The sequence below is a fragment of the Chaetura pelagica genome, unplaced genomic scaffold, assembly GCF_000747805.2.
Source record: "Chaetura pelagica isolate M959 unplaced genomic scaffold, ChaPel_1.0 scaffold275, whole genome shotgun sequence".
Classification (NCBI taxonomy): Eukaryota; Metazoa; Chordata; class Aves; order Apodiformes; family Apodidae; genus Chaetura; species Chaetura pelagica.
In genome coordinates, this window is record NW_009953486.1 from 6,755,318 (window position 1) to 6,768,263 (window position 12,946).

Here is a 12,946-nt window from a genome sequence, read left to right on the forward strand (position 1 = left end):
GGGAAAAGGAAAAGTAATTTTAATGTTTGACCACTGATACACTTAAAAATAAATTTTAGGAGTTTTTAGTTGATCTTTTTCTAGTATAACTTAGACCGGTTAGAAATAAGTGGCCAGATTGCATATGTTAAGATAGTGAGGAAAATTATTCCTGTGCTGTTTTCATCAGGTACTGCTTATATTCATGGAATGAAGCATGCCACTGGGAATTTTATTGTTATTATGGATGCTGACCTCTCTCACCATGTAAGTCTGTAGTTTATGTACTGTGGTTTTAGTCTGCTATAATTAATTTATATCTTCTGTTCCCACCCCTTTCTCTTTTCTGATCTGTTTTCCTTCCATTTCAGCCAAAATTTATTCCAGAGTTTATCAGGTAGGTGCCAACTGTAGTATGAAGACATTATTTCTGAACATTTATATTCTTGTATAGCTGTCTAGCTATAGTGAAAAAAAATGGCAAGGCAAGAATTCAAATAAAATTGATTGCAACTCATCAGATTTGTCCCAAAATAATCCAGAAAAATAATTAGTTTCTAACCAGAACAAAAGTCCTGAAGTTTCAAGTAGAAGAGTGTATGTGTGGTTAAGTACTTCTCTTCCTTGTAATGATTGTTCAGCTTTGAAAAGTATAGACATAAACATGAGTTAGTCTTCATAAATTATTTATGAAGCAGTCTGTGAAATTCTCTGATATAGCTGGAAAAATACACTAAGATTCCCTAAAATAGTTCCTTTTAAGAGAACAATTAGCAGGTTTTTATACGCATAATGGTTATTATAACTGCTGTAACTCTTGCTTTCCTCTACTTATTTTTCAAAGGTTTGTAAAATACAGGTTTTGTACTGAAAGAGTTATTGTTATTTTGAAATGTGTACTACCTTCATATAAATATTTCTCCCATTTTTCTGACAAAACCAATTATTTGTAGAAAGCAGAAAGAAGGCAATTTTGATATTGTGTCTGGAACAAGATATCAAGGAAATGGAGGAGTATATGGCTGGGATTTGAAAAGAAAATTAATCAGGTTAGTATTTTTCTAGATATTTATATATAAATTTGTTAGTTAGAAATGTGTAAGATTTCCAGGTACTCAAATAATGAATTGTTTGAGCTGTACTGAGAATGTAGTCAATAACACTGGGTACTGGAAAATTATATGAAATAATAGAAGCATGCATGATTTGCAAATTCCTGGGTTAAAACCCACCAAAAAAGAATGTAATTAGAAGATTTGAGAAATGGGTCCAACAGTGGACAAATGTACATGGTATCAGAGTGGTGCAGATTTTCAGCTTCATCATCGAAAGAATGAGCGGAGGCTATGACATTTTGTCAAGTTTAAAAGACACATTTAGATGGTTTTAAGATCTATAGTGATCTTTTCCCTAAACAGTAAATTACTTACTAAACCCCTCTGTTGACCCTCTGATTTGTCCTAAGTTAAGAATTATTTGGCACGATCAATGTCAATAAATCATTACTTAGACCTTACTGGAGGGTGGTTATGCTGAGCACTGGGGAGAAGTTTCTCCCAAAAGCAAAGAGGAAAAAATTATGTCAACATTGTATAAGCGTATGGAGGGTGGAATCCCTGGTTTACAGGGACCTAAAGATTTTCAGGAGGTAATCAGCAAGTTTCTTCTGCAAAAAGTCTCTCTCATATGGTTTATTTAAGAGAATAGGCATAAGTTAAGGCTGATGTATAAGCTATTGTAAATAATTAGGAGCAGAATTTGTGTTGCCAGTCTGATCTGGAGATGGTATCAACAAGGACTGTATTTGGATTGCTCTTGCTTTTAATGGCTGGAATAAGTGCTTATCTTCTTGTGTATCTAAATAAAATACACACTCAAAAAAAGGAAGAGAGGTAAGTTGACATTAGAGATGAATCCTTGTACATCATACTGGTGAAGAACTTGCACATCTTCAGTGTGTAACATAACCCTCAGCAAGACAGTCATGGCTGGCTTTTCAACCTCACAATGGTTTTGTTGAGCTTTATTGCACTATGAGAGTAGTGTAAACTAAACCTGAACCATGATTTTCTAAATCCAAGTCTCACATTTGTCCAGGAAGCATCTTATTTTCTGCTTACAGTGAATGTTAGTGAGAAGAAAATGTTAGTTTGACTCTTGTCATATTTCTTTTGTATTGCATTAGTGTGTAGTTGTACTGACAGCTTTACCATAGAGAAACAGGTTGTAAACCTAATTCCTAAAAATCATTGTTTTTCCCTTCATAGAGAAGGGAACTACTAATCAACAACATTTGAAAACTAAAATTATGAGTTTTGGCTTAAAATGAGTATTTATTAGTCAAATCTAGCACTGGAAACAAATATCGTTGTTTCATATTAAGCAATAAAAAGTTTCTTTTTTGCCTACTAGGATGATACTTGCTTTCTAGAAATTCTGCTTGATGTCTTGGAGTTGTGTACTGAGCAATTTTAACATTCATGTTTTCTTTCACAGTCGTGGTGCCAATTTTCTAACTCAGATTTTGCTGAGACCAGGTGCATCAGATTTAACAGGGAGTTTCAGGTATGGGTCTGATTTCAATTCGTGAAGTTTATTTATAATTAAGAAACTGCTGAACAAGGAACTGGAGTAAGAACAGACCTTTTTTAGTGAGGACTATTAAATCTTTTTGGAAGGGTGTAAGAAACAGTAGACTAGATTGCAAAAACTGCTGCTCCTATGACTTTGTTAAAGATTCTTTTTAAATAGTGGTGATATGCGTGACTCATCACAGTTAAGATTTCAACACATTATCTTGATTTCTGAAGTTCAGAAATTGTGCTTTAGGTTTCATTTTCTTTCTAATCATTTACAGGTTATACAGAAAAGAAGTGTTACAGAAACTAATGGAAAAATGTGTTTCAAAAGGATACGTCTTCCAGATGGAGATGATTGTTCGGGCTAGACAGTTAGGATATACTATTGGAGAGGTATAGTAAAGGTTTTAATAAGTATATTGTGCTTGCATTTAAATGTACATACAGATTACTGGGAGCATAGGAAATTTTGTGTTCTCACAAGAAGAAGCAAGATTTTCAAATTGATACAAAGAAATTACATACGTAGAACTCTCTGTTTCCAACTCTTCCAGGTGCATACCAGGTCTGAAATTCCACTTACTTATTCCTATGGCTGATGTGCTTGTCAGATCAGTCTCTATTCCTGTCGCCATTTCTTTGGCTGCATATAATTTTACAAAGTTGGGAAAAAAGTGAAAATATACCATGGAGCTGCTCTGAGCCATTTCTTTCCTCCTTCATTTTGTACAGACATCTCTAGTTAGGTATCTTCAAATCATTTTGTTTTCTCCAGCAGCCTGATTCTATTTCAGATTTATTCTGTTCTCTGTCATTTATTGCCTTGTTATTTTCCAACTTCCCAGCTATCACAACTTTCTACTTTTAAACTCTTTGAATGTACCAGCTACAACCATTGTAAAAGAACACCGAACGATTGATAGATCCTATATTTCCAGCAATCTGATTGCTGCCTTTTGTATTTCATTGAATTGCTCTTGCTGGTGTCTTTAAAGATGATTCACTGGAATTCTCTCCACAGCCAAATCTCAGAACCAGTTCTTTATAATCATTTTTATGACTGAGAATTGTCAGAGAATTCTGTTGTTGGTCCTTCTCTCAAAAACTTACTTACTGCATTTCTCTATCAGCAAAGTGTTTCCACACAATTTCTTCCACTCTTTCTTGCTTATGGAGCAACATCACTATCCTGTGTAGCTGGGGGTTGACCCTAAATTTCCTTGGTTTTCACCTCCAGCTGTACTCGCATATAGTGTGCTAATATTGCTGAATTAAATCCTCACTTGTGTTCATCCAGATACTGAAACCTGGGATGAGATGAGGTTTTATTTACTATACATTTTTTAAAAAGTGAAATACACTTCTCTAACTTTAAAAAAAATGCAATCTTGAGTTGCTTGTACTTTTTCAGGCTGCTGCTTTTTCCTCTCCTATTATTTGATCCCACCACTAATTTATGTACATGCCTCTGCTAGTTGTATAGCATCAAATATGATACTTGTTCTCCAGTTCAAAGCCTGACACAGTCTTCACTAGGCCTGATGTCTCCCAGTCAGTGGTGTGACGTGGGCATCGTTTTGGGAGGGGTCAGTTAGGCCATCCTCCACAATTCATCTGTTACATCCTCCAGTAAGCATGATCTTTCCTGCTCCTTTGGTTTCTCACACGTGGGAAGTGTTCTCTCTAACAACTGAAAAGTTGCTTCATTATTCTGCTTCCACCCTGTCTGTAAGATTTCTGTTGTGGCTTCTCTAACACACTTGACAGTCCTCAGGTTGCTGACAAGAGCCTATCAAGAAGACTTGTATTTTTACTGTGCTATGTATCATCAATGTCATAGCTTCCTGGGGCAGCACAATTTTCCATTACATTTAAAGTAAATTGATACAGTATTTCCTGATCAGTACTTATGATCTATTAATACTGAAATTCCAGAAAAGGTGACACTTGCGTGTCTAATTCCTGGTTTGCAGGTACTGCAACTCTATAGGCAGAATAGGAATTTTTATGCAGTTGTAAAATGTAGATATGGTTGTGAGGATCAAATATTTCTTAAGCAGAATTGAAAACTAAGATTGAGACCTGCCAGTGTGTAAGGAACAAATGGATAATGAGATGAATTGGCACAAGCTATACCTGAATAATCTCGTGTGCTCCTGTGTTTCATTTTGCTGTACTTACTTACCATATGTGAAATGTATCACAGTACATGGAAAAAACATCCTTTGAAAATGCTGCTTTTAAGACAAATGCTAGAACTTCGTATGTGAGAAGGGCAATGTCCAGCAACAAGACAGGTAGTTAACTCCTGTACTGAAGGGAAAGACTGGATATGTTTTATTAGATGAGATATTAATCATTTTTTCATCACTGGTCAGGAAATGTCATTTCTGACACCCTGCACTGACATACTCCGCGATTTCTGTCCATGCCCCATAGATCAGCTGTTTGTAGTTGCCAGGATTCTTACTGGAATCATCAAAGGGATCCTACTAGGAAGGCTAGTGTTGTTGTTGAGTCTATCTCCATGCCTTTTTATTGATCTTCTTACTGTCTTCTTGCCCTGGATTTTCTTCTACCATGGACTGATCTGCTGGAATTGTGAGAAATCCTCAGTCCTGGCACAGATGCAAGGGTGTGGTGATTCTTGTGTTCTACTTGCCAGACGATTTCTGGTTGAAACTGCCAGCAGAATGCTAAGCCAATTTTTTAATGACTTTTGCAATTGCAATTCTTTATTTTAGCCCCTGAAGTAATTCAGTTTTGCACACAAATATGTATGGAAATTCTTAAATATTCTAATACAGTGTTGGCCAAATGTCCTGTCGTATGTCATTTGTACGTGGTCAAATTACTGAGAAGCATTATGTTCCTGACATGAATACTGAGTTAATCTGGAGAGTATGATCACTTCAGTAAGGTAATCAGAATTGGTGTTTTAAATGCCTTCAGTCCTTTAAATAATCTATTAAATGGTCAAAGACCAATAAGACATTGCTTGTAAAATATGCACTAACTGCCTTATTCAGATGTCATCTTCTGGCCAGTGTTGAGGCTGAGCAGAGTGCTGTTCCATGGTGGTAGGACATGTTTGCCTTACTGAGGCAGGTGTTGAATTTAGCTAACAAGGAAACTGGTGACGGTTCATTTTAAGCCCCCAGGCTTTTAGTGCACCTGAGCTATTCACTTTGTTCTGACTGGTGTATCATCCAGCCACTGAGTAATGTCTTTGGATCATCTTTAAAGGTGATAAACCAAACAATTTCATTCTCCCCAGCTATGGGGCAACATTAAAGCCACTGGTAAGAACTAACACAAAGGAAGCCAGTCTGGTGCTTGCCTTCTTACCATGTCTAAACATGCTATAGTTCAAAGGCCATTCTTTTTTTTACAGAGTGTCTGATTATTTAGGTTTTGAACCTTAAAAATAGTTTTGCTTGTTTCAACAGGTTCCTATTTCATTTGTGGACCGTGTCTATGGAGAATCTAAACTGGGAGGCAATGAAATAGTCTCCTTCTTAAAGGGACTCTTGACCTTGTTTGCTACAACATGATAGTTTATCCTAAATTAACTTATTTAGAAAAACGCTTTCTGACATCTGTGTTGTTTTTAATATGTAATAGCAGAAGCTTGATAATTTGTGTGGTGACCAGAAGACCTGCTATAAACTAACAATTAACAAACCACCAATAATGAACTAAATATATTGTATCCCAGAATTCTCCTTTCAAAATAAATGAACTGTATATTAAACTAAGCACTAATAAAGACTAATGCTCTATTCTATTTTTGTAAAAATAATGAAGTCCTAATAAAGAACACAATGCTAAATGATCTCCTGCTAGAAATGAATCATTATTTCAAAATCATCTTTAGCTTCTGCTGAATAAAGACAAGCAAGGACAAAAAAAAATACATAGAATTTATCTTATCCTTGGTCTGTGGTTTGCGGATAGTATTTTAAATATATGTCAATTAGTTCTTTAGTTCCCTTTCTTTCTTCAGCACATATATACATGTATCTTAAAGCAGATAGATAGAACAGTTTCTACAGAACTGAAAATAACTTGCAATAGCTAAGAGGAAATACAGATGAGTGCAGCAATTTGTTCTTTGTAAAATTTTTCGTAGACTGAAAAGAAGGAATATTCTTTGGATAAGAAAGAAAACCCTATACGTGGAATATTTTTGTATCATGTGTTTGTTTAGAAGCAGATATTCCCTTTTCCTGTTTTCTTTAGAAACTAAAAATCTATAAAAGAGGAGGATGACATGCTGCCTAATCTCAGTGTGATAGAAGACCCTGTTCACCTCACTGAAGACATTTGAAAAAATTTTCTTATGTCAAATAACAATTGGCAATGTGAAATCTGTATTTGTTCCAGATTCTGATGAACAAAATACAGAATAATACTATTTTTTCTTTTGCTGTTTGATATATACAGAACTCAGAAATTATTAAGCCCTTGCAATCAAATATGCACTTGGAGGAATGGGAAAATAAGGAAGCAAGAGAATGAAATTGTTCTAATCATGGCTTTTAATATATACATATATATGAAAAATAGGTCCTTTTTTTCTGGGAGGACAAGGGTAGGTCTGTGGATACGTGTATCATAAAATTAATGGCAGGAGAGGAGAGGCAAGAGATGTCTGAACTTTTATGCCTGTTTGCCTTGTGATTGTCTGCATTCCTTTATACACTATAAACAGTTGTTAATATTGGGAAAAAAAATAGAAAGTCTGTAGATAAATGATGAATTTGTATATCAGATAGTTATTTATCATGGTTGCAAAAATAATTTAATAAAACTGAGAAACAAAAGCTTATTTTCTAGTAGACTGCTGGACAGACATTACTTTGTTCTTTAGTGAAGTTACAGATTCTGATATTTTTCTCCTTTTCTGACTACTCAGACCAAATGTTTCATATTTAATTTGCTTCAAAATAATAAAAAAATAGAATTGTAGGGTTTGAATCTGCACATAACGGGATTACAGTTTCTTAACTGTATGTTTTGTGACATTTGCCTGTACTTTTCCAGCAAATTATATATAACTTCACTTGGTGCAGGCTAATCAGATCTAACAATATACACAGAAATAAATCTGTGTCTGAAGGGCCACACAAATCTCCAGTGAAGAGATTTCATCTATTTATGTTTCAAAAGGAGGTTTATGGATAACATCAACATTTTAAGTTCAATATAGGTACAAAGTTTTTCATTACTAAATAGTGACTTTTTCGATGTTTATTCAAATTTTCATATTGCTGAAAACTGTTTGCTAGGATACAAATTGAGCCTCAACAAGATTGTATTTTTCTCAGACTTTCATGTAATAATTTAAAACTAAAGTCCATTATATTAGTTATTCATTATTAATTGCTGTGAATCAGGGTTTAGCTTTTAGAATGTGCATGCCTACTTTTTAATTATGAAAATTACCTGGTAAATTTCCTTTATGTATTTACTTATGAGATCATGTTTGGAGGAAGGTGCTTTTCCATACAAATCAGAATCATAATACATGGCTTATTTTGTGTATTCCAGCATGTGAAGGTTTGAAACCTGATCAGGCTATAGAGAGTTTTTAGATAAATAGGTAATATTTCCTATTGTGTTTAAAGGTAATAGTATTGAAGTAATCAAAAAGTGCTATAAAGAAATTAAAACAAGTCATGACATGAGGACACAAGCAGACACTTTACAGTCCTTTTTGAAACAAGAAGAGGTCACAAAGAGTGAAACTGGTTCCAGGAGTAGGAAGCACTCTGCAAGGGACTAGTACATGGATCTAGGAGCAAGAAGCAGAATGAGGAACATACAGAATTTACCTGAATTAGTGGAGAATATACACACACAGTTCACAATATATACTGTGGAAATCATCTGGGTTTTTTCTTTGAAAAAAAACCCCTGTATATTTTTTTAAAAAAACAGGGGACTGAGTTGCAGAGAACTCAGTGAATGCTGAACACACTTTGAAAAGTTGCCTTACAGTAAGTTTTAAAAGCCTGAATTTCAGAATAGGAAGCTGTTGGTTGTGCACTTGACCCTCTGTGCATTTGTAGAGGAGAGAATCATAAAATACTAGGCTGTCAATGTTGAGTTAGGAAAAAAAACAACCACCACAGAACTGGACTAAATCACCTCTCCCTTCATCCTTTCCCACATCTCAGCCTGCAGTGCTTTCTTTCCTATGAGTTTCTCCACTGAATTGGCCAAAACCATCTGGTTCTAAAGTAAAGCAAATCACATCCTGGGCTGCATCAGAAGAAGTGTGCCCAGCAGTGGAGTTTTGCATGGCACATCATTGGGACCATCCTTGACCTAAGTTTGGTGTGTGCACTCTGGTTCGAGAGCACTTCTGAGCACATGTCCCCAGCCAGGGCTCTGCTGAGTGACTTCAGCAGCTCTGTGTTGTTACTGGACAACCTGCAGCCCCCTGTGAGATGAAGCACACAACTGGCACTAGAACTGATACCACCTTTTGTCGAAGGACTCAGCACCTGATCAACTACACTACATGGCAGACAGGCTGCAAGCAGCTGTGGTCCCCTCATGCCCCATACACCCTCCAGAGCCCTGCCTCAGGGTGCACAGAACATACATACGTTCATACCCTGAGGTATGGATTTTGTTACTCTCAGACATAGGAAGATTTAGCTCTGTCACTCAGACGGTCAAGCAGCTTAATCTCTCTGACCTGGATCTGAAGCTGAGACAACCCCTTCAGGCAACCAAGGCCTGGTTAACATATCCAACCAAATGGGAAACCAGTATCAAAATGAGATCCCTAGCTTATCTCTTCTGAGTCTTGTGGGTGAGGATTTGTCTGACCTGAGGTTGAAAGGAGTTGGCTTCAGCTTTGGTTTGTTCAGTTATTTAAATCTTAGGTTTTAATCTGAACCTGCAATAAAAGATGTACCTAGTTGCCAATATAAGCATTATAATAAAACACTTCCCAGTCAACTGTGTAGAAAGCCAACTGCAAGGTTGCACAACCTTCTGGATATCAACAGTAAAAAATAATTATGACTAATCAATAATATTTATTTAAGGGCTTATCAAGATTCCAAGTAGAAGCATGGATTGAAATCTTGGCACAAATGAACTAAATGACAGATGGTCTCCTGAGTTCAATGCGTTGATGACTTTAGCAACAGCTTTTCAATGGTTGGCAGTCCAAAGTTCCAGGCAAATTTTAACATGAGGCTCAGTATGAACAGGGTATATGCAGATGAGAGGATTGTTTATTATCAAACTGTGTCATTGTGTTGTGACATACTACCTGCAAGGTGCTATGCTGTAGGAGACATGAATAAAGAAGGTAATCACAGAACTTCTGTAAAGCACAGAAGCATTTTGAGCATCATTTCCTCATTGGTTCCTGCCACATTTTACCTTCTTTTTTCAGGCATGGTGACCATTTATAACTTCTTACAGATTGTGATTGCTGTTGTTTGGGGCAGAATATGTTGGGACTGCAGAGAAGGAAATCTTTAACCCAAAATTTTATCTGAAAACTCAGCCATCGAGGGAAGGGGTTTCAACAAAGCAGCAGTGGACAAAAGATAATAAAATGGAAGGTTATCTGCAAGATTAGTTGCATTAACTGTTCAACAGATATTGGTACAATGGTGCATCATACTAATAACAATTTGAAAAGCCAACTTGTGTTTGGCTCACAAACTTCTTTCCTGTTTTGATTTTTTGCAAACATGTCAAACCCCTAGGACAAAACCACAACTGAGAACTCAGTGTTTCCAAGGAAGCTGAAGATGGTTATCGAGCTCCTAAAATGTTGTGCTCTCAGGAAGGGGAAGATCTGAGCACTAAACTGCACCTCTGCTTTTGATCCAGAACAGGAAAGAGTTTGACTGATCTTTTACAGTCACTGGTTGAGAAGCTTTGGGGTATGCTGTCCCACTAGTTCTGAGCAGCTACTGGGGTGATACCCAGGAAGAAAATAACCAAGTTTACTTACCACCTGGTGAATTTCAAGTCATGACTGGAATGTGCTTGGAGAGCTCTCCTTTCTAGTCCAGTTTCCACTCTGCTTGCTCTTGCAAAGAAGGCAGATGGCAGTACTTTTGCTGGGTGGATCCTGTCAAAATAATTATATTACTTACTGTACAATGCAGGGGAGGTAAGAAAGACAAGCTGTTTGAAAAATTTTAATTATTGAAATATTGAAGTACTGAAGTTAGGTGGTTTTTTTTCAGTTTTAATCAACATATTTAATTAAGTAAATCCTATCTGAATACAGTGTTTCCAAAAGCACTGCCAATGTATAAGATAGAAACCAAATACCCACAGAAAGAATGTAGTTTATCATGGCAGCACAGCATCACCTCCAAAGGACATGATACTTGACTGACCAGCTTCCAAGTGAAAACTAAGTGTTGCTTATGACAGACACATTTCTTACTGTTTTGTCTAAGGGATCAACCTTTCAAGTTATTCCAACCAATTAAGCAAGCCTATCTTAAGCAGCTCTCATCACAAACCTGTTTAATAAGAGCACCTTCTTAAAAAACAAGGAGAAAAGAAGGAGAGTACTCTGTGTCAAGGGATAGTTGTTCCCTACTTTCATCTTGGTACAGACTAAATTTGGTTCCTTCGTGGTGACTTTTCCCAAAGTCATCTTCAGGAAAGAAGGTTAGAAACTGCTGACAGATGATGACGTGTCTAAACTGCACAAGAGCTTAACGGGTCTTCAAGATCATTTTGAGACCAGTGATGTTACTGCTGCTGAGGATTAATTTACTAGTATTTATTATATAATTAATTATGCTAGGTGCTTAAAGCCATTGCTAGTTGTCTTAATTACTTTGCATTTCAATAAAAAACAAGAACAGTACTGCTGCTAAACTAGTCCAGTTACTAACATGGGCACAATTTTGACCTGAATCCATAGCACAACACACATTCAATTATAACTGTTCACTTTGGGAATGCTAATCCTCTCCCCTCATGTTAAGTGTTTAGTCTTTTACAATGCTGACTTTTCAGATTTTGCTGATTTTTCTGACTTTGCTGATTTTTCCAGTGGCCATTGTGAGAAAAAAAATGCCCACTTCTGTCATATAAAAAGTATATAAAACTGCTGCCAACTTTTGTTTCATTTTTTGTTTCATACTGTCAATTTTTGTTTCATTGTTTCACCTCACTCTGTACACACTGTAGAAAAATGTGTTCAAGCCTCCTTTTCTCCTCGCCTATTGTTTGAATTTTACCTTTAAACATCAATCTTTTCATACAAACTTGATTTTATTCTCATCTTTCTTTTCTAACTCGCTGTTGACAGCTGTCACACTGCAAACCTCCACCAAAACTCTCACTGAACTGAATGAGAATGAGACCTTTGAGGGCTGCTTTCTACATGTCCTGTCTCATCCTTCCCTCCCTTTTTTCAGCCCTGTCATTGCAGACTTTGCCCCAAAGCAGGCTCACATTTCCTCAAACTGCTGCTGCATTATCTTTTCCTTCTCTTGTTCTCTCCTGTACCTTAAAAAATGTTGCCTGCATCACCCATCTTGTGCAGAGTGGGTGCTCCTGCCTCCTGATGCTCTTCTTTCTAAGCACATCTAATTTAAGTCCCTCTCACACTGAATTACAGTTTCTGAATCCTTTATGAGTTGTTTTCCATACTCTTATTCTGGACTGGGTGCCACCGTCATGGCTGGAAATGCTGTTTCCAGCTGGAAATTCCTTGATATTGAGGAAATGGTTGGAGGACTCTTTTATGTTCAGCAGTTCGGGCTGCCAGCCTAGCCTGGAGGCTTCTTATGATGAGTATCAAGAAACTACAGCAAGATACAAAATTACTCTGATGTTTATCCTCCCACCCGAATTCAGGACATGGAAAGGTGTCCAGGAACCTAATTCACTTCTCCTGCCTGAATTGCAACTGTTTCTGCTTGTTCTGTTGTATCCTTTTCACATACCTTCCTGTAGTGTTGTTTCCCTTAAATATCTAGGAAATACAAGTTTTATTTCCAGTGTCATTATCATTTCCCATTACATTCAGTTCCTTTAACCTTCAGACACTTCTTACTTAGACTAGAAGGTCTATGGGTCAGTTGTGTGGGGTTTTTTTCCACTGCTGTTTTAAACATGATATTTTCCCTGGTGTTGTTTTCTGTTTGCTATTTATTACTGTTTCTATTTTCTCAAAAAAAAATCATTTTGTCTGTGTAGTAAATCCATGCTAGAGCCCCAAAGCATGGTGGTGACAGATACAGTGAGTTACAAGGGACCAACCTTGCCCATCCTCCAGGCATAATAACCAAGAATGTCTTGCAGCCTCAAAAGCTACATCTGTGCTTGCTAACTTGCATTTCTCTGTCAATGCGATTAATTTTCTCAGTTAAACATTCTTC

General features: G+C 36.6%; 1 protein-coding gene across 1 annotated transcript in view; it reads left to right on the top strand.

Annotated features, from left to right (window-relative positions):
* The window catches only part of DPM1 (dolichyl-phosphate mannosyltransferase polypeptide 1, catalytic subunit), an 11,500-nt gene extending 5,081 nt beyond the window's left edge, over window positions 1–6,419 (top strand). The window contains exons 4-9 of the mRNA XM_009998657.1: window positions 170–246; window positions 351–376; window positions 933–1,028; window positions 2,476–2,544; window positions 2,837–2,951; window positions 6,008–6,419. Of these exons, the coding sequence (XP_009996959.1) occupies window positions 170–246; window positions 351–376; window positions 933–1,028; window positions 2,476–2,544; window positions 2,837–2,951; window positions 6,008–6,112 (488 nt within the window). The 3' untranslated portion in view covers window positions 6,113–6,419. The remainder of the gene's footprint in view (window positions 1–169; window positions 247–350; window positions 377–932; window positions 1,029–2,475; window positions 2,545–2,836; window positions 2,952–6,007) is intronic.
* Window positions 6,420–12,946: the final 6,527 nt, after the last annotated feature.